Source organism: Parasteatoda tepidariorum, chromosome 11 (genome assembly GCF_982258835.1).
Source record: "Parasteatoda tepidariorum strain Cologne lab strain chromosome 11, Ptep-v5.0, whole genome shotgun sequence".
Lineage (NCBI taxonomy): Eukaryota > Metazoa > Arthropoda > Arachnida > Araneae > Theridiidae > Parasteatoda > Parasteatoda tepidariorum.
In genome coordinates, this window is record NC_141765.1 from 35,498,924 (window position 1) to 35,525,227 (window position 26,304).

A 26,304-nucleotide genomic window follows, 5' to 3' on the forward strand; every position below is an offset into this window, starting at 1 on the left:
TGGAATAACTGTGTTTCTTTTATTTTAAAAAACAACGTGACCTTTTAAAAGAAAATAAATTTAACTATTCAATTCTGTGGAGATAAAGAAATCTTTTCCTGTCCTAAAAGTATAATTATTTTTTAAGCTTCCATGTCTCATAAAGGTTAAAAATAATTCTGTTCCTTAAAAAATAGTTATGATTTATAAAACTGTTATACTGTTTTATAAAGCATACTTGGAAATCACTAATTTAACTTTTGATAACACTGTTACAAACTTAATAAAAAAAAGAGTTAGGCATCAAATAGTTTCATAAATATGAACTATATCCTAATTTAAAAACCTACTTCAAATTAAATAGATTTACAATGTAATGAATGTAAAAAGGATTACAATTAATTATTATAAATTTATGCCATAAATTTCAGGTTCACATTTTTTTGTAAGAATCAAGTAGGTTGAATAAAAAAGGAATAAAAGTAAAAAAAAAAAAAATTTAATAATATTAATTATAAATTATATTTAATGTGGATATGGTTTAGGCAATGCTCTCAATTGTTTTGAAAGATTTTCAAATCAATAAGTTGAAAATACAAATTAAGATTTTAATAAGCATTTTATTAAACTATATATAATGGACAGAAATATTACTTTACTTATATTATTTTTTTCTAGGGTATTTTATAACAAAAACATGCATCAACTAACTAATCTACACTTGTCTCAAATTTATTTTATGAATAATCCCAAACAAAATTGGAGTATGACATATAAAATGAATATATTAGCATTTTTTTTCCTCATTTTAGGGCATTACACTAGCTAGTTTCAACTAGATTTCACATTATATCTACACTAATTTCTACAGCTAAAAAAATTTATACTTCAATTAAAATGTAGAATTATTCAACAATTTTCTCATCCATAAATGATATTCTGAACTTAAAAAACAACAAATGCATAGCTAAAAACATATTATAAATTATTAAATAAAACTATATAACAAGTATATTATTGCACAAAAAATAATATAATGATAGATAGATATTAAAACAGAACTAAATTTTATTCATAAAAATGGCAGTTTTGAATTTTAAAAATTGTAATAAAAAGATATTATTAACTTACACTCAACAAATAAATAAATTATATATAATAGCTCAAAGGAAAACATAAATATCAGATCTCAGAATAAATAAGATACACAAAACAATGATAAACATTTATTTAATTTAAACAAAAACACAACAATTTCCATATTTAACTAAGTTTTCCAGTCTTTTACTGTACTCCACATATAAAAAGATATTTTATTTTCTAGATTTCGGTCTTAGAAGCAACTACTGCTAAATGTATAAAGATGCACCAAGTATAAAATTGAAAATAGTATCACAAACTTTATACAAATGTTTGGGCTTTTTATCCATTGCCACATTTTATTTAAATTATCTCAGAATAAACAATAGATTTCCCTTTCTGGCACCATTAATGACTATTTCAATTTAAACTACAGTTTTAAGATCACAGCAATCATAACATTTTTATTTTTATATGTTTACAAATTAGATAAAAAACCTCAATCCACAAACAGCTAAAAATTTTTCAATAAATAATTCTGAGTCTAAGACGGCTATGTGTGCAGCCCGGCCGATCAGAGAATTCGCACTACTAGGCAGAGCATGATGGACATCATACCTTAGAAGGGCAATATCTGGATTTTGGATGATTGGCTGCATAAGGTTGGTTACCATTTCTCGATAAACCACACCTGCAATATATAATGCAATATATAACTAGGTATTAAAAGAACACAAATTAATACATTTAATTTAGAAGTACATTTTGCTTTAAGAAGTTTCAATAAAATATTTGATCCTAAGAGTTTCATTTTTACAATGTTTGTTAGAAATTATTTTCTGAATGTTTGACTACGGCAAAGAATTAAAAAGTCTAACAGAAAAACGTGTATAATAATTAGAATCAAATCTTAAATGCATCTTTTCAAAACAAAATAGTAGAATAATTACAATAAGAGCAAAATATTTCTTCATTTGTCTCAACTGAAAATCAAAATCTATACATAAAAAATTTAGACATTTTTTAATTCTGATGTACTTACTAAGCAAAGTATAGACAATTTTATATTATAGTTTTTATTTCATGTTTAATTTTTAACAGAATGTTCAAAAAGTATGGAAACTGTCATATCTACAAAACTATGCATTGGATCTAATAAATCTTAGAATGCACAAGTAAAATTTATTCAAAAGATGCATGCAATGACCCCAAACTCAACTCAACTCAATTTCACTCACAAGGAAAAGGGTGGGAATGACTTCAAAATATCAACTATAAACATCCAGATAGAAATTTTACAGAAAAATACATCAATTTGACTACAGGTTATTGTATTTTTATTCATGGATGCACTGTAATCCTAAAATGAAGATGAAACACGAATAATTTAAAATGAAAACAGCTAAAGAAATGCCTGTCAGATAGAAGAAATAAAAATAGAGAAGTCTAATCATTTGAAAAACCTATCTAATTTTGCTGAAAGTGTCAATTTGGCCCCAACCCCTGAGAATCACTTTAACCTCAGATAGTGGGTCGAGTTTAGTGTCATATAAAAAAAATCAAACAATTCGTCTATTTTTTTTTTTTTTTTTTTAATTTCTCAAGATATGTGTAATTCAATGTATCTTCATCTGAAACAATTGAGCGCCATTTTTATATTATAAGTGCCATCTAAGAACCAAAATGCAACTACCTTTAATTCAAACTGGGATTCTTTTCTTAGAAAACTTAAATCTGCCATAAAAAATAGGGATAAATATTTTAAATTTAACTTGCTCCTCTCTCTTCCAAGGGGTGAGATTGGGAGTTGAGTTGGGTATCCATGAAAACTTTTAAAAATATTATTATACACTTGCAGTTTTAGATTTTTTGACAGATGCATATTTCTTGAGATAATTGAACAATCCTAATAATTGAATATCCCTATCTTTAAAAAGAAATTAAAAAGTACTTAAATTTTATGAAAAAAAAGTTAAAGATAAAAAAGAAGCTAATCTGATTTGAACTTTTAAATGTATTTCACAGGAAACTAATCCTTACAATTTTTATACAAATTATTTCACATTTTGACCAGTAGCTCAAATTTTTGATCTTGGTAGTACAACTATATAAGATCAGGTGGGGTAAAGTGGGTATTAAGTCTATCTTTTTTAAAAGAAGGCTCTAAAACCAAACCATTAAATTTATTTTACCCAAAATTTTGATGCATTTCATAAACACTGGATTCACATAAATTAAATATGAAACATAACTTACCAACTTCGTTTGTTTGTATTTTTACAGTAATGCATTCAAAAGAGCATGTTTTGATAGACCCATTATGTATCATGATTATATTTAAAAAACTAAATGCCAAAAAATATTTTTCTGTCATATTATTAGAGTTAATGTTCATGGTTAGCAAAGTTAGGTTTCACTTCAGATGCCGTATTATTTGCTGAACTCAACATAATTTCATGAAAAAACAAGAATATTGTAACAGTTTTTGGCTTATTTGAAATATAAATTTGAGTGTAAAAATTAATATCTATAGTGATAATTTAAAGTGCTTTTACTATGGATAGCAGACATGTATTTTTATTCTATTTAGTTATTTTGACAAAGTTGTTTTATTTTCCATGAAAAAACTGCCATATGAAGGCAAAAACTTGTGTGAAAAGTAAAACTCATCTATATCTTTAGATATGCTTGCTAAGTAGTATCATTATGCTATTTTGGTCATCTTTTTAATTGACATTGTAATCTAATTGTCTAATCAATTGACAATCTAATTTTATAATATGTCTGTAATATTGTTATTTCCCCCTATCTCTCTTCTCTTCAAAACAATAAAATTTAAAAGAAAATTTGTTTTCAGTGTTAAAATTAGGGGCTATAATCAAACAAGCTAATTATTTTTTAGCTATTTCATTATAAAATATTAGATGCTTACTAAAGCTAACACAGAAGTAAAAGAAATATCCCTATCTTACAACATTTAGCTAAGCATAACCATATACCCACTTACCCCACCTTAGAAAACAATTCATAATAAATATAATTTTGAAATTTACACTTAAATTTCTATGTAGATCTGTCCTTTGGATATCCCTCTACCAGTTTGAACTAAAAGTTAGATTTTGCTAGTTTTTAATAATATTACAAGAAAGTTCATTAATATCTTAAACTAACATACTGCATAAGTTGATCAAAACAGTTTGTGGACATCAAATTTTTTATCAGCTTCTAAAACATAAATAAAAATGCTTGCCACAATCCTAGTAAATGTCTCTAAAAATATTAAATGAGTTATCTCAATTAAAAAGGAGAAAATAAATGTTTTTGTAACATATCCTCACTTTATCCCACCTAACCCTATAAATTGTAGAAACCTTTTTTTATAATTGTAGTAAAAGAAAATTTCATACTTTAATACACCATAGCAAAAGAAAATTTTAAAAATTTCAAATACTATTGCATTAATCAATATCCTATTTGATCTTCTAAGGCTAGATCAAAATTTCAAGATGACCAGATTCGTCCTCAAATATTTAAAAACATGTGCCCTCAAAAAGATTACAAAAAAAAAACATTGTATTTGCACAAAATTCTTCAATCCATATACCAATTTGTAGCCCAGGACTGCAACAGATAGGCTATACAAAATGGACAGAACAACGCTGTGCACTTTCGCAGATAAGACATACAATAAATATTTTCTTGAGAGAAAACAACTTAGGTATGCTATTCACAGATGTAATGCATATATTTAAAAAAAAAAAATCAAAAGATTTATCAGAAATTTACTACTTTGTGAGGAAGATTTTAAATGGTAAGGGCAATTTTTAATTAATAAAGAAGTAATAAATCTTGCAAATAAACATATGAAAATGGTATTCTATATTTAACTTTTTATTTATTTATTTAATCTCAAAACACTTTTTCATAATTTTTAAAACTTAAATAAAAATCTGACAAATAAACAAAATTATTCAAAATTCTTCCTCTTTTATTTAAAACAAAAAAATATGTATTTCCTAAGTTATAACTTACATAAAATAAATAAGTGTTATTAATTTGACAAGTTTGAAAGCATCCAATTTATTGATGTTTAAAAATTAACACTCAATTTAAATTGTCTTGTCAGATAAAAGTAAGTAGATTATGCAATCCTGAATATCAAAAAAGAACAATATACTAAAGACAGACAAAGTACTGAATAGTCTTATGTTATAGGAATTAAGAAACTAAATATTAAAAAAAAACTGATTTTTGTTATGTTTTCATTTATTAAAATTATGACCTGCAGATAGCACTAAAGCAAATGTATAAATTTAAAATGAAAATATCCTGGATCTTTTGTCCTCTATGTTTTGTCTGTCTGTGCTATGGTAGATTTGATATTCATTAATTTATTTTTGTAAAACAAATAATTAATATTGAAGATAAGCTATTTAAGTTTGGAACTTGCAATCTTAGGTTTCCTACTCCATTTGTTTTCTTCACTATATATATACAGTCGAACCTCGCTAACTCGAACCTCGATTTCACGAATTTTTCGGTATCTCAAAGGAAAAAAAATTCCCTTCAAATTTCCTATACACTCAATGTTAAAAAAAAACTTTATTTCATTTTTTTTTCTAATCCCTCGATAACTTCCATAATAGTTTAGATTTCTTCATAAATAGTGTAGATTTTTTTTTCTGAAAATAAAAAATTATTCCAAAAAAAATGAAACATTTTAAGAATAGAAAACCAATTTTCATAATGATAAACTTTTTTAAAAAAAATGGACATAAAGATGTCAGTGCATGGAATGATGTGTCTCTCTCTACGATAATGAATGGCTTCAAGAAGGCTGGATTCATTAAAGATCACGACAGTAGCCAAACAATCAATATGGTTAATTCTGCTGAAAACTACATGAAAATGATTGGGACAGATTGACCGGACTCATGAAACTTGACGAATTGGAATTTCATAACTTTGTAAACGTAGATGATGCAGTAGCAGTGTGTGGTCAGTGGCATGACAATGATATCATCGCTCAAACGAAAGCTTCTTGCAAACTATCAGAAGAAGAGGATGAGGAAATCGAAGATTTACCGCCCAATGTTACTAACAAACAAGCACTTTCTGCAGTGGACACTGTAAGGAGATTTATTTGAGAGGCAACCAAATATGTCAGAGGAGTCATTTAAAGTTTTAGTCCACTTAGAAAGTGTTACAGACAAACTTTCTCACACATCTCTAAAGCAAACAACAATTGAATGTTTTTCTAAATGAAAGTGTAAAAAGTGTTTTTAGAATACATATGGAATAGTAAATAAGGCATGTAAAGAGCATTTTTCTTTATTCTATTATCGATAACATGCGATTTTAGATAATTCGTATTTTCGGTATCTCAAATTTTTTCTCCTCTCCCTTCAAGTTCGAGATATCAAGGTTTGACTATATGTGTGTATATATATATCAAAATATTTCACAAAAAAGTGAAATTTTTAAACTTGTAAACCTGTGATATTTATTTTACGACGATTAATTTTAAATCTGTATGAATATATGAATATGAATCACATGCATGATTTTAAATTGAGAGAATATGAACCCCGATATGAGGCTTTTAAATCATGTGAATATGAAACTCTATATTGAATTTAAAAAAATGTGAAAATACAAATCGTGATGCGTAATTTTTAGATCATGTATATACGAATCATGATGCATAATTTTTAAATCGAGCAAATACGAATCCCAATGTCTAATTTTTAAAGCACTATAAATACGAAAATTGATGTTCAATATTACAACTGCAAAAATGAATTACGACATTGGATTTTAATAAATAAATATTTACAAAATTAATTGAATGAGCAAATAAATATTTTCACTGCAAATCCACCTCTATTTTGTTTTTTGTTTTTTTTTTTTTTTTTTGCTTTCACGCCAGAAAACAGGAAGCAGCGACGTCTGAATAACGAAAATACGAGCTATACAAAGGACTAATAAAAATACGGAAAATCTTATTTTCTGTGCATATAAGCGGAGAAAATAACTATAATAAGAAAAAATGCGGAAGGGTTAGCAGCTAGGACATAGTTTGAATTTTCTGCTTATCTTTGAAAATCGTAAATAAATATAATTACTTTATTTCAATGACTAAATTTTCAAAAAAAATTATATATTTATAAAAAAAAATATATACTTTTAGAGAATCGGAGCTTTTGATAAACAGGCTGAAATTTGCGAGACAAAAGCAAAAAAAAATTTCATCCCTGTATAAAGTTTTATCTCAAGAAAATGATTTTTAAAGAAAGTTCAGAGGGAGGAATAAGGACTTCCAATACTTTCACTCCGCAGAAAATTAAATTCCTCATAAAATATTTTAACTTGTGCAAAAAAATTTCCACGGAAATTAGCGGAAAAAATGCAAAAATCTGATAAAAAACGGAAATCTTCGAATCTGAGGAAGAATCACATCCCTGTATTATGAATGATATTCTATACGTTTTTCTAATAAATAAAAAATTGTCAATAGTAAACTATTTTATTTAAATAAAGGGGAATGTGACACAGATATATAACTTAATGAAAATCAATTATCTCAAAGCTTAAATTGTCAATAAAGAATGCACTTTTGTTTACTTCGAACACAAAATGCTCCGAAATCTATGGCTAAGTTTACTATTTCTAAATGATATTAAATACAGCAAATTAATATTAGCCATATTTTTCTTGTATTTAAAAAAAGTGCAAAACTCTCAAAGTATCTATACGTACCACATACGATTTTTCTATTCACCACTGGTAAGAAACTGCTCATTTAGCAAAGATTGGTTCAAAATAACAGAAATATATAATGTTTATATTTTTTAGAATTACAAATGCAATTTTTATTATCTAAAGATTTTAAGAGAATGTGATTTACATAACAGGAATGAAATCATGTATAAATATGAAATATTAAAAAAAAATTCCGTAAAAAGTTTAGAAAAGGGCAAAACATATTGCTCGAACATGCTTGAGAAGTAAATAAAATATTCACTATTAACCCCTTAACTGCCGCGAGCCTATATGTATACGTCTCGGCCAGACGATGCGTTAACTGCCGCAGGCATATATATACGCTTTCCCAAAGTACGATGTTTTGCATTGCGCTGCTATAAATGGAACTACACTCCCGACTTCTAAATGCAGTAAAATGACCTTGAAAATGTTTGCAACGAATGTATTATCAATTTCGGAGCAGGTGGAAGGGGAAATGGGAAAGGGATGTGTTAGAAAAGTGATATCATCGTATTTATTGCTTGTGTTTTTCTATTTGAGTGAGGTCAGGTTTATTCTTCTTTCGGTTTCGTTTCTCGTGTATATTCGTCGTGAATCCCGCAATCAGTGCAATGAATGAGACGTTGGTTTATGTGTCCAACCATGTTTCAGGATTTATCATACAACAGCTAAGTTTTAGCATCTTTTATATTGTATTTTTATTCTTTAGTTTAAGTTTTTTATTTTCTATTTTTCCTTTTTCTTCTCTTGTGAAAGTGAACTGTTTTTAAATTGCAAAGCGTGCATCTTTTCCCCCACCAAAACATCGCGTAACAAAGCGCACTTGAGTGAAAAATGGTGGCACTGGGGAGAGAATCACGTAAATTTTACTTGGCAGGTAAGGGGTTAAGTAAAAAATTCAAAATTTTAAAATTCACAATGAAAACCACTTTTACTTTTGATCAAACTTTAATTTAAAGCTACCAAGTTTTTATGTTATATCTCCATAAAATACAAACATGCAAATGCGAAATAGGTTCCAAATACCTTGTAAGGACGTATCTTTAAGGGCAGGTTTGCAGAGTTCGATTCGAGCAGAATGTAGAGGTACGTAACGATCTTGGGAAGACCCGAATAATAATATATTGCGAAAATGCTCCAAACCTTCAATAAAAATTAAAATAAATTTAGAAATATCCTTGATATTGTGAGAAACTAAATTTTGAATTGTAAAAAATATCACCTGATTTCTGACTCAGTTTATACAAAAATGTTTGACGAAGATCTGAAGCATCTTTCATAGCCAATTGTAGTAATGAACCAGACTTCTTCCACTTCTGCATAAACCACATACCTAAAATGTTGTAAAAGAGACTAGATAAAGGATAATATTTTTAAAAAACTAGAGCATGATATATTATACTATTAGAGAAATAACTTTATATTACATAGACTTAGAGCATTGTAATTTTTAGCTTACCCATATTAACCAAACCACTACTATTATATAATGTTCCTAAATGAGGACCAGACAAAGATAGGAATGTGTGTAGTTTACAAAGATATGGCTTCATTTCTGGTCTTGTTATGGCAGATCTGATTATTATATTTCCCAAGGAATGCCCAATGAAACTGAAAAGCAATGCAATAATATGTTAGCCATCTAGTAAAGGGTGTTAGGAACAATTTCTCTAAATTTATGGGCTAAGAATTAACAGATGTTAACCAAGAAAAACTTTTTAACTTCACAGAATTAATTCTTACCTGATTTTAACAGGTTTTAAACCATACACTTCTATGTAATAAGTTATTTCAGAAACTAATCGATCAGTCATTGTATCAAAATCATCAAATGTTTCACCCTAAAAAACAAAACAAGTAAAAAATTTCAAATACAACTTAATATAGCACAAGGTGCATAGTCAAATTATTCAACAAAAAATAAACACCTTTTAAGCACTTTTCAAGCATTCAAAAAATATTTTTAAGCACTTAAAAAACTATCATAACTACGCAGGGTTGGAAAGTTCTTGACAATTAACGGTTTTATCTTGTTTTAACCTTGATGTCAAAAAAAAAAACATTCTGGCATTGTTTTTGACAATTGTCAAAAACCATGAAATTTTGGATCATGTGAAACAAATTTTTTTCTTCATACGCTACGGATTGACAATACGCTATGTTGAAATAGATTGGGGTTGAATTAATTGTGAAAACGTTCAAAGAAAAAATGTTAACTGCTTCTTTAGCATAATTCGAAGCAAAGATCAACATAGTAAAGAAAAATCTCATTTTGAAAAAGGGAAAAATAAGCACTTTTGAAAAATACCCAATGAAAAAAGCAGCTTTAAGGGCTTTTAAAAAACAAAAATCGAAAATAAGCACGTTTTAAAAACACTACGCACCCTGTAGCAGCTTTTAAAAATTCATTAATTTATTTTCAGATTATAGGTGAACAATTCGTCTGAACAAAAACTTATGTTTATTGTTTGCAACTGATTTGTGAATTAAAAAACGGTTTATTAATTAAGAAAAAGGACTTCTTATAAAAAAATTGCCAATAGTTTGTGAATTAAAAACAATAACAATTTAGAAAGTATGCAGTAACTTATTATTTTACATTAAATAATGATAAGTCAAGTGTAATACATAATGTATTTAATGTGAAAAAGATAAGAGATTTGAAATAAATTTAAGGCTCAAATGAAATTTAAATTTTTTATAAAACTATGATGTACAAATGTTATGTCTATAATAACAAAGATATCTTACAAAAAAAAAGTTTAAAGGTCTAACGTTAATATCAAATTGACAAAAATATGTAGTTAATATTTAGAGGATTCAATTTAATAGGAATAACTCCTAAATATATGCTTTCTTCAAAAATAAAAGAAAGATTAAAAGAAATAGCATGGAACAGTTACATTAACAATAAACTGGAGAAATTTATGGAAACTATTGGTAGATATTCCTAAATAAAGTCAAGAAGTCATTGCAATAAGACAAATTACAAAATTAATTCATGAATTTTTTATTTGAATGTGTAGCTAGAAAAATTCGATACAACGCATGACAAGCACATGCTACAGAATATTTTTACTAGGCACCAATTATTTCGCATTCAATTCAATTAACATTCTGCTTATGGCTGGAACAACGGGTGAGCCCAAAAAACATGCTTTAGCATACCAAATACTAAGTAGTTAAGCAGACTAATGGTTAAGCTACTATAAAAAAAATAAAAATAAAAAAAACATATTCATACTTGATTTCTTTCAGACATAAGGAACTCAAAGTTTACAGTAGGCAATCCAAGTTCTAAATAAGTCCTAACTAAACGTAAATCAGCACTGTTTCCTGTTAGTAAAAAATATTTACTTTTATAAAATAGTTATCAATGAAATAGTAAGAAAAATATACAACAAATAAATATAACTTTTTCAATGTAGTTACATTTTTATCTCATTATCACTATTCAATGTATAATGAAACTAAGTAAAATTACTGATTCATAGTGAAAACTATAAAGTAACAAACTTGTCCCAATGAAATATTCATAAATAAATTCATTTTGATAGACAAGTTTACTTGCCTAATAAACTAATGCTCAGAAATGGTCTACTTTTTAAAGAATCTCTGTTCCTTTAAAAAAAATCTAATTTATTTTTATGCTTGGGATCTGCTACAAAATATCATGTATGTGAAAAAAATAATTATTTCTTCGTGTTTCTGCAAGCTAAATATGCATTCCAATTTAATAAGCACACTAGAAAAAATTTTGAAAAAACAGGAGCAGTTAAAGAAAACAAGTTTTGGTAAAATTAATGAACTTCAAATATTAATGAAGATGAATATTAATGCTGACTGAAAAAAACTTAAGCGGAAACACTTTGTTTCCAATTAAATTATAAATGTTTTAATTTTGAAAAAAACTACTCAATTTTGTTCATGTTTAATATCATTATTTTGCTTATAATTAAATCAGATTAATTTACTTTTGGAATTTAAGGTTTTTTTTTAATATTAACTTTTATCTGAAGTTATATCTTTGGAACAAGTTGGGGAAAAGGAGAGTAGAAAAAGAATTTTATTAGATAGATTAAATTAACATCTTCTCCCTTTAATTAATCTATTTTCTGTCTGTTTATAGTTTATCATACTAAACATTCATTAGTCATAAATCAAGTCATTAACTGATAAGAATATAGTTATAAGTGATGGCAAGTGGACTTAGCTTTTATCAAATAACTTTTTTACACTATTAAGAAAAGTTCTTGACAAGAGGATGTTAATTTAAACTACCTACAAATTCAAAAAACAAAAATTAGGTATAGTATTCCAACAATAATGTACACTATGAACTGTTTTTAACAGTTTGTGCTCACATTTTATTCATTTTTCTACATTTACTAACTCCTTAATCATCGGAATAAAAAAAAAATTCTAAACATTTCAGTTTTGATATAAAGAGAATTTAACTAAATTACTTTTTATTTCTTACCATCTAATCCATGAACACAAATTACAAGATGCATGCCATCAGGACTAAATGCTCTAAGGTCACTATCACACTGGAAATATGGAACATCAGATGCCAGGCTAGGGAAGTCACTGAGAAACATCATTATTTTAGGATCATAAAAAAATAATTTTTTGCAAAAAATAGAAAAAATTTTAAAAATGAAATATTGGGTTTTAATTGAGTTTGTCTTTTGCTATTATCTGAAACAAAAAAATTAAAAAAATAGGAAGATCCAGAGATTTTCTTTGACTAGCTGTCAAAAGTCTGCAACTGACAAGTTTGGAAAAAGAATCAAGTGTATGCCACTACATCTACTAGAAACTAAGTACTTAGTTTTTTAAACTTTGAATATTTTAAATTACCAAGTCAAGACATTGTTGACAATAAAACAAACCAATCTGATTTTTGAATTAAGAAGAAATTGCCATGCTAATTATAATTTAATGAATAAAATAAATTCACTTAAAGCCTGTATTCAGCTATTCTTTCATTTGACTGATTTCGACAGTTTATTTCATTCGGTCTAAAGCTCATAAATATAGCAGTCCCATCACTTAGCTTTTATTTATTATTAATAAAGTGATCATAGGAAAATTGTAAATGCAATTAAAATATTGTTTTATATTTAAACTTTTTTCTAACAAATTTTATAAAATAACTATCTTTAATTTTAAAAAAAAAATTATGAAAATAAATCCAACTGAAATTTAAGTGAAAATACATTTTTAAATATAATTTCAATACTATATAAACAAATAATAATTAACTATACATTCATTTAATTATGATTATATTTTATGCCATAAAATTGCACAAAACTTAGTTGATTTTTTTTTTCATCTTCAGACTGTTCAAAGATTTTTGAAATTTTCTGTTGACTGAAATTAGTTTTCAACAGATATAGCTATTGAAAAGATATAGCTATTGACTTGTCATTTAAAAGCTATTTTTGACACTTATTATGTCTAAAATGAGTTTTTAAATCAGGGGTCTGTCTAGGTTTTTCTGAGAGGTACCTATTCAGTGAAAATTTAGACATAATTTGTAAAAATTAAAAATTATACTAAAAACTCAACACAAAAATATAGTAAAAATATTGATTTATCGTTTCTTATGTGATACAAAAATAAAATTTTAAGAAAAAGTATTTTGTGAAACTGTTTTTCCTAAAGTTGAACTTGTGAAGGTACTGCTAAAGGGTAGTAAATTTGGCCTGAACAGACCCCTTGGAAATGATCTCTTTATTCAGTAAGTTTTGATATCTTCCTGTCTGATTTTCTGGTTTATTATGAGCATAAATAAAAATAATAAATTTTAACAGGGTGCATAGCCAAATTTCTCAACAAAAAACTTCTTAAGTACTTTTCAAGCACTCAAAAATCATTTTTAAGCTCTATATACATTAACAAAATGCAAACTAATTTTCAAAGAATTTACATGATCATGATTTAAAAAACCGAAAATGGAAAATAAGCACCTTTAAGCACTTTTTAAAAATGCTACGCACCAATGTTTAAAAAAAAAAAAATCATAGATTAATAAATTTGAATCCATAAATAAGCCTCTTTTTATCATTTTAAAACCCATTTTCGTACTATGATTTATTATAGTTGTAAATATAATAGGAAATTGTTCCCATGAGATGAGTGTAATATATTTCGGATTATTTATTAGATTAAAAAACAACTTTTGAGAATCATGACAGATTTGAAAAACAAAGATTCATATTATAAAAATTTTTCATTATAGAAAATTAAAAGTTTATTAGAGATATTCCTTTAAATTAAAAATTCAAAGAGACTAAAAAATTGGATATGAAGTGAAAACTTAATGAACAAAAGGATTATCAGAAACAATGTTAGAAATAAAATATTTTAGTAAATATATCTCTTTATTTTCCACAAATAAGGAGCTACAGATACAAGTTTATAATTAATTATCTTGAATCAGCTTGCACCAGATTTATAAAAATATAAGAAATAAATCAAAACAAATAATTAAGTTTCAAACAAAATACTGGATGTTTCTCACCTGTACCATAACCAGGGATACTGAAGATGTTTGCGAAACTCTTCCTTAGCTTTAACAAAACTGGGGGGAAATGAAATAAAATTGCAAATCAACAAATATAAAATTTTACATTAGAAAGCTATATATATATATATATATATATATATATATATATATATATATATATATATATATGTATATATATGTATATATATATATATATATATATATATATATATATATATATATATATATATATATATATATATATATATATATATATATATATATATATATATATATACACACATATAAAATATTTTCTAATTATAAAAAAAATATCAAGCAGTTGTATTCCCTGTGCTTTTCACTATACAACAATTTTATTTAATAATATGAAAGAAACAGATTTGATTGCAAGAAACAGGCTGGTTATTAAAGTGATTTTCTTGAGAATGAAAAACAAACTAAATTCCAGCTTCTATATTAACATGAAAGGTTGGTCCAGTTTGATAGTTCTAACAGATGTTAAAATAACATCTATGGAATATCATATGTCAACCAGTATGGTGGAAGGATCGCTGTAATGGGAGGTCATACCGAAGAGCATATACTGAGCCTCTATTATTGAAACACTCTTTAATAACCATACAAAATTTAAAAATAAATGATATTGTGACATGAAAAGCTAAAAAAATTTCATGCAAACTTTCTGTCAACAAACCTGTATCATTGTTGAAAACCTTACCATTAATATCTAAACATTAGAAGAGAGTTTAGATGCTGACCATGCACTTAACAGAAGTTACAATTAAACATTGTATTTGCTATGTTAAGAAAGCTCAAAACATTTGCAATATTTTTGACTCAGAATAATATAAAGTATAATTTACTTTTTATTTTAAGATTTAAATTTCAAATAAATTTATTTCTATAAGAAACTGCCAAAATGGGAAATATGTTTTATTTCATCAGTGACATTGAACACTGATCAAAATAACTGAGATATAGCTTTTAATGTTTAATCTACTCTGTAAACTTAAAACCAATTGGATATAGGCAGCATCTTTATAAGATAATTTCTGAAAATGTTCTAGTAACAGAGAAGAGAGAACTTTCAAACTGATGCATATTATCCTAGCATAAAGGTACAGATGAAATAAAAAAGCTTAAATTAATATTGTTAAGGTCAGAAAAAAAGCTTAAAAATGGAATAATTATTTTTTAATAGTTGAAACTAGAGATGTAACAGGGACTAGACAATTACCGGTACCCAAACAGATTTTCATTGCCCGTTTAATACCCAGATCAGACAAAAACCAGTTGTTGAAACTGGGAGATTTTTCAAGGTTTTTTCATAGAGTAATGCAAGTATGCATTAGTTTCATATAAAATATTTTTTGCAAGAAACAATTGAAATACTACTAAAACTTCAGAATCGACTATTTCATAAACTAATATCTTAGTTTATGAAATAGTCGAACGCTCTTAAAACAAAATCATATGTATAACACTTTGTTAAAAGCAGTAATAAACTTTGTTTAGTTAATTTGTCAACTCAAAATTTAAAAAAAATTCTAAAAAGGAATTAACAATAGACCAAACACACTTGATCTAGAAAAAAGAGATTTGGCGATTGTAGGCAAAGCGTGCTTGGGTCTGCCAATTCATATTAGTTATTAAGAAAAAGATGAAACAATACTTGGTTGGCCTGAGGTCTTGAGATTGAACACAAGTCTGAAACATAGGTCAAAAACCTGAGACTCAGAACAAAAGCCTGACAGTTGACAGGTGTGCAGTTTTATTTTATCCGTAATAACTTAGAGAGTAAAACCACAAAAAAGAAAAACATGATCTTACCTAATCATTTCAGTGCCAATAACTGATGCTCGACGAATACTAGGCGTATCTTCTTCAAATGAGTTTGAAGTAATCAGGCTGAAACTTCTTTGCCTTTCACTCATACTACTTAAAGAAATTGTTGTGTTACCTTCAGAGTCATCAGGCAAATTAGGATTTGATTCAGAGAGATCACTTAGCATTTCTAATATGGTACATTTTGTATCAAAAAATGAAATACTGTCTGCAATTTTTTCTTTATTTTCAGTCAAATCAACTTTTGAAGTTGCATTTTCTTCTGTATTTTTCTCTTGTTCACTTGCTTCATTTGAAGTAGAAACATCCTCTGATGAAGAGCTATTAATGTCTTTTTTATTGTTTGAAATTGGTTCAGTTGCTTCATCTCCAAATTGTGCAGGAGGTTTAGGGAAAAAAAGAGTACCTTGGCAAATTAAGCTTGTAAGGCAACTATCATTAGACCATGAAGAACTGGTTTTAGAAGCTATTTCTAAAGAGTGTCTTTTATGCTTAGGTTTTGTAGGTTTTACTGACTTTTTCGTAACTGATTCAGTTTTACCATTAGCTTGAGGTGGATCTTTAAATTGCACAGGTGGGGAAGGGGGACAAATTTCACAAACATTTGAAGTAGATGTTGCATCAGTCAGCAATGTTCCAGGCTCATCTGATCCTAATGACAATGGAGGAGGTGGATCATACTTATTGCTTCTTTTTTTCTGAGGATTCAGAAAAATATTTTCATTTTTTGATTTCGATGGCTGATTTGAGACAACCATTTCTGGTTCATTACTATTTAAATTTTTTAAAGAAACTTGTTTTTGGGAATCAGTAGAAAGTTCTTCGACAGTATTACTTTTTGAAAACTCAATATCTACTCCATTTTCACATACAATAGCGTTATTCCTTGAAATCGTTTCTGAATTAGAAAAAATTGTTTCATGGCTCTTTTTTAATTGACTAGGAGAAGGACATAGGCCATGATTCTTTTTTCTGTCTGGAATTTGATAAGATGGGCTTGGAGGAACTTTTCTTTCTTTTTGTTTAGGTACCTCAGATGATAAATACACAAAATGACCATTTAAGAGTTTAGATTTTTGCATAGGTGGTGGTGGTGGTGGAGGAGGTGGAACATACCCTGATGTCAAATCAGGCATAGATTCACTATTAGGAATAGAAGAGCTTGCTTCTGAGTACAAAGTGCTCATAACAGAAAGTGTACTTTGAGAATGCCGTATACCGCTTTCTAAAGCAAATGGTATTTTTAAAGATTTAACACCACCACAACCAACTGAACTGCATGTATCTAACTTTTTGACACCTAATAAAACAACAGTGTTCGAGCTTTGCCCAGGTTTTTTTAATTGGCGTAAAAAATTTACAGTTCTGGAACGGAGCTTCATTTTTGATCGAACAGCAATTTTTTGGTTGATTCTGGTAAATGCACTAGAAGGTACAACATACTCTTCACTTTCATTTTCAAATTCATTTCTGGCATTGTTAAAAATTTTATCCTTTAAAGAAGGCTTTTTTATTGCTGAACAACTTGATTTGGTAGATAGTGAAGTTGAAATAGATTCAGGACACCAAGAATAAGCAGATGGACTAGTAGGAGTAGCAGTAATATCAGGCGATCTATATTTTTGGCCAAGAGATCCCTGGGATGTTCTTCGAATAGCATCACTAGATTCATCAATATTCTCCTCAACAAGAAAATTAACATCTGTCAAACTAGTGGACGAATCGGATTCTAGGCAAATAAAAAAAAATTAATAAGAATAAAAATTCAGAGATTGAATTATTTAAATGATTTATTGATTCAATATAATATATTTATCAACAAATGCTAATTATTAAATTAATTATACAACTTAAAATTATTTGCAATCAACATGCATTTTAAGTAATTCAAAAAATGAGTGGGCTAAAGTTATATGCTAATATTCTAAAGCTATGTACAAAAAGATAATTTAAATTTCAATAGCTAAATACAAAAAATGTTCTGATATATAAAATAAATTTCTTATTTTTATTTTTTTCAAATGAATGTTAAAAGGTAATAAAGCAGGGTTGGGTTTTTGACGTCAAAAAGTGGTTTTTGACATGACAAGGGTATAATACTGGTTTAAACTGTCAAAAACCTGTCAAAAATGTCAAAAACTGAAGTTTGCCAAGAAAATATATAAACTTCAAAACTACCAACAGTTGCCATGCATTATATTGAAATTTTATTATACTATAGGTAATCAGCAGGTTTTAAAATATTTTTTAATTAAAATTAAGGTAAAATAACAGATTAAAAATCTCAGAAATTTATATTTAAATGCATGTGCAGAAAAATTTTGCACAAAAATTTTTTAAATATTTATATTTAAAAAATTTTTTTCTTTCTTTTTGATACTTAAGAAAATTAAAAGTTTATTACTATTCATTTTTGACATATAAGGAACATATAACTAATATTTATAAGGAACTTACAAGTTATGTTGTATAAATACAAACTTGATATAAGATACAAGTTTATAAAAAATTTTATTTAATGTTATACCGAATATCTTTATTATCCAGTATGTTAATTTGAATTCAAAAAGTTATATTTATGAATAATGATAAATATAATTCATATTGTTTATTATATTTATTTATAATTATTACACTTATCATTTTAAAACAATTTTTATCTCTTAATTTTTTTTTCTCCACTTGTATTAAGAATACAAATAATGCATATCTTGAAAGCAAGAAGTAATTATTCAACAGCTGAATATTTAGATATTCAACAAAACTATATCGTATTCAGCAAAATGAAATTCACAAGTATTTGGATAAACTAAATTTTCAGCATAGTAAATGAATAGGCTGAATATACTGTAAATCGACATTAACTACTCTGTGTATTTAACAGAAAGCACTTAAATTTGTATTGTCTTATGTTAAAAAGATTATTAAGAAGATTTAAAAGAATATTAAAAAGATTTTTCTTTAATAGAAGATGTCTTATGTACAAAACTGCTAATGTTTATCTTTAAAAATGTCTAATTTTTAGTATAATCTATACTATACACTAAATTTGGTTATAAATAAATTTCTTAATAATATCACTGCAGATTTTCAATAACATATGAAAATGAATACATAATATTACAAAAGATGTGAGTTTTAATAACACATGAAAATGAATACATAATATTACAAAAGATGTGAGTTTTCAAAAGTACAAGATTTTGGTTACTATTCAAAATATAAGTGTTTCTTCAAAATTTTAAATTTATTTTTTCTAGAACATATTTAGAAACACTATCCTTTAAAAAATATATAAATTTTATGTATTAATTAAATTTCACATATGAATATAGGTTTTTGACATTTTCGACATTTTTGACAGTGAGGTTTTTGACGTGACGGTTTAAACCATGGTTTAAACTGTCAAAAACTGTCACATGTCAAAAACCTGCCAACCCTGTAATAAAGATTTTCAATTTTCCAAGATTTTTTTCCTAATCTTATTAACAAAGAAAATAAAATTTTCGTATCTGTTATCAAATAGAAAACATAAAACTCTTTCATCCTCAAATTTATTGGTACAAAGATTGGTCATATTATATTAAGTTATAAACACATAGACGTTTCAAGCCTTACATTAAAAATTTACATTTCAACAAGCCATGAATGTGTAATGCTAACTCAACTTGTTTCTTTTTAGTCATTTACATAGATGATGCTGGACTATCCCAATATATTTTACATCAGAATATAATAGAATCTAATGTTAGTTAATGTCAGTTATAAAATAATGCAAGCAAAATAAATATAATATCACTATATTGAAAATTATTTTTTCAATATAACCAACAGTGAATGCAAATTCACCATCATCACTAACATGAATGCGAATCACCAAGAGAAACTAATTTAAAATTAGTTTCTCTTGGTGATAATATGAAACTTACATCCATGCTGATTTTGATCCAAACTAATGTTATAGAAAGCTATTTTTCTATCGAATTAATTATTTTATTACAGTTCTAACCCTACCTGCCCCACTTTCACAAATATCATTTGTTCCACATTATGTTACTTAATTAAGCAAGTGTTTCAAACATGTAGGGAGATTTTATCCACTGTAAAAAGCTTGCAATGTGATTTCAAAACTTAATAATTAATCAGCAGCTTACTTTGAAAGAAGTAAGCGTATTACTGGATGTAAAAAAAAATAATTAACTAAACTACAAAATGAAACAACAATTTAAAATATATATTAATAGTAGTAGTCATATATTAAAAATAATATAAAGTAACTTTATTCTTGAATTTACAAAATAATTTTTTTTTCTTTACACTTCATTACTTTTTGAAGAAACCTATAATTGTGGATTGTTTTTTAATATCGTTTTGTTAACATTATTGTACCCTTTCTTCCAAATTGTAAACTACATTATCATCACCACTTCAATATTTGAAGTGCCTTCATATGACATTTGATGATTGTTGTACCTCCTTAAAAATGTAGTATCTATCATGTTGCAGTGGTAATAATTTCATCCTTTTTATAAATCATTTAAGTTCTAAAAGATGAAGTGAGCTTATTAGTTTCCGTTTCTTCTTCATCTTCTAATTTTGATGATTTCTAAACGTTCTTACTCTGTCATTTGAAGTTTTTCAGTCTCTTGTTTGAAACTTTTCTCATTCATCTGTTCTGTTTCACAAGAATCATCTTCCTTCCTTGGTTTCATAAACCTGGTTTTACAACCTCCCTTTTTTATAGCTATAGCAAACAGTTTCTAATGACAGTAAACAAAAGATAGTTCTTTCTTTTTTAACTAAAATGCATTACAGAAAAAAGTTTTTATTTTGCATATACAGAAAAATGTCTAAATACTAATCTTGCTGCTAAGTCCAAAACTTTCAGGTATTCATCAATTATTCGAATTTATTCATTATTTTCATATTCATTAATTTTCGACTTTGTAACATTCTCCATGAAGAGAATGACCTTTCTGATTTGTTTTTTCTCGTTACAATCTAAAGTGGTAAGCAGCTTTGCAAAAATGGACATTTATATATTTACTTCATTCTTGAGATATTTGGGCATTTTATTTTCAGCTAAAAAAAAGGCTCAATCTTATCCTTACCTATCACATTTGTGCAGAAAAGCACCATTAACTTTTTTTTTTACTTAACTTTAATTCTTGGACTTCTAAATTTTTTATTGGAAGCATGTCATTTGGCAAAGCTCTAAAATCCAAAATGAAAACATTCTTTTGATTATACTCAATGAGAATTGAATCATGAATTTCCGAAATCCAGTAATTCCAAATCTTTTATAGTTGTGTGGAGAACTAATTTTGCAAAAAAAAAAAATCTTTAAGGCCCACTAACTACTAAATGGCAAGTAAAAAATATCAAGAGAAATAGACACTTATATACATAATGTACACGTATTTCAGTTATTAGAGAAATTTTTCAAAAAATGTCAGAAACTAAAAGTGTTATTTCCATTCTTGCTTGGTAGTGTATATTTTTATATAGCAAAGTAAATAAATTTTTTAAAAAATTTTTTCAACTTTATTATTTACTAACTGCAAATAAAAACTTTTGGACGACTCATAGGTTAATAATTATGTGATTGTACCACACAAGTGAAAATACAGACATATTTTTATAGCAAGGTTTTATAAAAATATGCATATGTTAAGAAGTATTCTGCAATCAAGGTAAGAAACTAAATAGGAAAATCATTTGAGAAATATAGAACAATTAATTTAAAGATAAATGTTATGAAAACAATAAGAATTTTGATTAAACATTAATGTGATAAAAAAAATTATAGAACTATGAAAAGTAAAACTTCAATAGTTAAATTATTTTCTGTAAATGAAGAAATTAAATACATACGTGAACTTTGACTGTTTCCAGATCCTCTTCTAGCAGTTTCTTGATAATGCTCTTCATATACAATTGGCAAAGAATTTAAATCACCATCAAACTCCACACATTCTACTTCCAAAGGTGGTAGTAGAGTAAGATAAGAAGACTTTCTCAGCTGTTCAGACACATCTTGATAGGCTTCAATACTAGAACATAAATTCAGATTATAAATACATTCTGAGTGAATATATTTTAAAAAAATGCTTTTAACACATTAAATGCAGTAGATACCTTCAGTCAATTTGATTTAGTTATATTGTATCATTCAAATAACTCATTCTAATTGGCATTTATCATTAAAAGAACTCATTCTTTGTATCATTCAAATAACTCATTCATTTTATCATTCAAAGAACTCATTGAAACTGGCATTTGAATCTCTATTTCAAAATACCAATAATCATTTTATTATTTGTAAATTAAAATATCAGCACTGAAAAAAGGTCTGGAAAAAAGTTTGATCTCGTTTTGGTAAAAGAAAAGTTCTCCATATCCAACACAATATAAGAAATGACAAAAAAATGAGGACCCATCTCCCTCAATTAAGTTAACCGCTTGAAGTGCACTGCTGTAATGGTCAACTTAGACAGGTCATCAACTTAGAGGGAGGCGAAGCATTATTTTTAATCATATTATTCATATATTTCTAATAAAGTAAAGTCTTCTAGTAAAGTTTCTAATAATCAAAATAAAGATAAATAAAATTAAATCATTTTAATATGACTTTACAATTTCAGTAAGCAAAAACTCTATTTATCTTTAAGAAATGATATTGCTTACAGAATGAATTACAATTAGTCACATATATCTTAATTTTAAACTGATAAGTTTAAGAAACAAATACACATATTTTAGTGATGCATACCAGTTAGTTACTATCAATTATTTTTTTAAAACAGCTATATAGAAGAACACATATAAAATTAGAATACTTAATATCTAATCATTCCAGCATTTTAAAATTTACTGTTATACTTACAAAAACCTTTAATATTTTCTCATATAGTCAACTTACTAAAGGGTATTGGTTAGCTTTTGATATTATTTCACTAACTCATAGAAAATTTTAATAACAATAAAGCATAGAAAATTTTGACATAGAAGTTTTTGTTCCAGTCAGCTTACGAAGGGCTTAGAGTAGCATTCAAATAACGTCTCTAGACAAATTTGATTAACTTCTGCAATCCACATACATGATAGATAGGTGGTCAGGTTACAAAGGTTTTGCTCCCTTTAATTATGCAGAATAAATTCAGTTCCTCATAATAGAGATCAACTTGGTGGTGGTAAAAAACAAGTGCGGACAACTTGACAGGTTTTACTATACTTAACACATATACTACTAAAAAAACATATTGAATTCACAATCACAAATAACATGCTAATTTTTATAATTAAACACTGCTAAGTGTGAATACTCAAACCAACACTTAAATAATATGATATATAGATTTTTAAAATAATTTATGAAACTAAGAAAAAATTAAAAATAGTTTGTTTTCTTCACAGTAAACATGAAAAACTTTTAACTTTCTAGCACTATAATAAATGTAATATGATTAAATTTAAAATAGTCTTATAACACTAATTGCTAATTAGTTGTAATGGTCATTTTCAGTTTCTTCCATTTAGTCCAGTTTTTGCTAGATTTTTTTTCCCTCACTTTTTTCAAGTGTTCTGAAAAAAATAGATTTCTTCTAGACAAAAGGCCAACCCTGCTTTTAATGGGCATTCTGTTTTACTTTTACATTCATCACTTTTTATCTGAAATTCACATAAAAAGTTTTTTTTTGTTAAGTTTTTTTTGTCATTGATTAAAAAAAACAAAAATTGTTTTGTTTCAATTGATATAATTATTATAAATAATTAATATTTAAGAGATTTTTTTTTAATTAATGTTAAAAAAGCAACAACAATTTAACATTTGTGAAAAATTTCTCACTTTTCTATTCTTAAGAAATGTAAATAAATTGTGCATCAACTTTGCAGTTTGTAACATTTAAAGGTAACTGCAAATATCAAAGCCAAGCATTTTTTATACAATTTTTTCACAAGTTTACATTTTTTGATGTTAGTCTTATAATTTTTTCCCATTCCATGAAAATCCTCTTAATATTTGTTTTAGTGTATTTCTAAAATGGTTTCATTTTGTTTTTATTATTGATAAATGAAAACTGAGAAATTGAAATGCCAAATTTTAAAAAAAAGTTAAAGCAAATAAAAATATTATGTAAACAATTTATTAAAAACACATCAAGAACTTAAAAAGGTGACTGTATAAAATACCTGCTATCGCACGGAGATAAAACAGAATCTCGTGTTCTTTCAATAATAAAAAAAGCTTCAGAAAAGCGTTTGATTCGCTGGAAGTGTCTTTGACGAGATAAATGTTGTCGTATTTTTTCCCTCCCAACAACAATCTCCAGAAATTTTTGCCAAAGAAGTATAAGAGCTCCACAAATTTGAGCAATATCACTGTTAGCTTTAAGAAAAAATTCATCTTCAGATTCCATGCCCTAAAATGAAAATGAGATTATAAACATTTTCATACACTAATGGATGTTTTCTCTAAACAGTATGGTTTCAACTATACCTCATATGGTCCAAACAGTTGTTCCTTTGATGGGACAAGACGACCACTTTTAACATGCTTATAGCATTCCTGTTGAGATGTTATATAGTTAGAAACTATTAGAACCACAAAATTCTAGGTTAAAAACAACTAATCTCATGATCTTTTTCAAATTATAGCCCAATAAAAAAAAAAATAATTTCATCTAAGAAGCCCAAAATATCTGAATTTGATAAGATTTTATTTGAGTGATAATAAATGCAACTTTTAACAGGAGGTGGCAATTCGAGAAAATGCTATCAGCTTAGAAACCTGCATAACATATACCTAAAAACTGCATCACACATCACATTAAAGTTTTTGATAACTGCATCCTTTTGTGAAAGTCAAATCTTTTGCATTTTTTAAAAAGGTTTTACAGATTCACACCAACATATAAGTGATCAGAATGCCCATGGTTTCAGTTAAAACTTATTTTTACAACATATAATTTAAAGTGAATGCTAGGAATATATTTTTTTTTATTCTTAATTATGCATTTCTTTAAAATATTTATATTGTCTATAAATTTATCTGAATCAGCTTATTACCCTGGAGTGATTAACACAATTAATAGTACTCAAATTTAAGAAAAGCTATTTTTATACATTATACACTACCATTTATTATTAAAAAAAAAGATAGAATGTGAGGTGCAGAACTTTTTAATTGTGTACACTTTAATAAAAATATAATATCCAAATATATAAACTTGGTTACCAAAAAGAGGATTTACTAGTTCTAGTATGTAAAGAATTCTGCAATCACCCTCCTATTTGAGAAGGAAAATCTCAATCGTTGTGTACTGAAAACAGTGTTTTTTTTTATTTGAATCTTTCTGAGGATTAACTATAAAACTGTTATATGTCAAGAATTGCAAAAATTTGATTTGTGCCTTTTTCACCATATAAAATTGTAAAATTGCTAACCCAAAAAGAATAAAATAGGTTTTGCTAGGAATATAAATCATTGTGTATCTAGAATGTTCAATTAAAGTTAAAAACACATTTTTATAAATGAACCTGAAAATATTAAATCAGACGACAGTGTTGACTTAAGCTACACATTAAAACAAATAAGAGATAAGAGATAATTATTATTTCTGTTTTTGACCTAATCTGAACCTGTAATTAAAATATCCAAATAAGATTAGATATGCTAAAAAGTCATTTTATGACTCACATTAACCACAACTGTTTTATGTGTGTCCCAAATCACTAAATGATGCAAAGAAAGAAAGTTGCATTGAATTTAAAATCTAAACTAAAGAGTAATTCGAAACTTTTTCAATCGCTTTGACCATTTAATTTGACTGTAATGGGATACAATAAGACATTCATTTTTGTAAACAATTTATTTTTTTCCAAACATTTAATGTAATGAAAAAAATTTATTAAACTTAATTTAGAATAAAAATGAATAAACAAAGTTAAAGCAAATTCAGATAAAATTAAAATTACTTAAAATAAAGAAATTAATAAACAAAGTTAAACACAGATAAAAAATAAAATATCAAAAATTTTATTTTAAAAAAATAACTATTAATATAAATAAAAAAAATTTAAAAAAGAATAAC

At 26.5% G+C, this 26,304-nt stretch overlaps 1 protein-coding gene across 5 annotated transcripts in view; it reads right to left on the reverse strand.

Annotated features, from left to right (window-relative positions):
- Positions 1-772: 772 nt before the first annotated feature.
- Positions 773-26,304, reverse strand: part of LOC107443689 (protein FAM135A) — a 49,261-nt gene continuing 23,729 nt past the window's right edge. For all 5 annotated transcript variants that reach the window (XM_087155308.1, XM_087155309.1, XM_087155312.1 and 2 more), the window contains 12 exons: positions 24,711-24,779; positions 24,404-24,633; positions 22,085-22,263; positions 16,196-17,939; positions 14,357-14,416; positions 12,305-12,414; positions 11,069-11,160; positions 9,568-9,665; positions 9,284-9,435; positions 9,047-9,157; positions 8,851-8,967; positions 773-1,750 (listed from right to left, as the gene is read on the reverse strand). In XM_087155308.1, the coding sequence (XP_087011434.1) occupies positions 1,545-1,750; positions 8,851-8,967; positions 9,047-9,157; positions 9,284-9,435; positions 9,568-9,665; positions 11,069-11,160; positions 12,305-12,414; positions 14,357-14,416; positions 16,196-17,939; positions 22,085-22,263; positions 24,404-24,633; positions 24,711-24,779 (3,168 nt within the window). In that variant the 3' untranslated portion in view covers positions 773-1,544. The remainder of the gene's footprint in view (positions 1,751-8,850; positions 8,968-9,046; positions 9,158-9,283; positions 9,436-9,567; positions 9,666-11,068; positions 11,161-12,304; positions 12,415-14,356; positions 14,417-16,195; positions 17,940-22,084; positions 22,264-24,403; positions 24,634-24,710; positions 24,780-26,304) is intronic.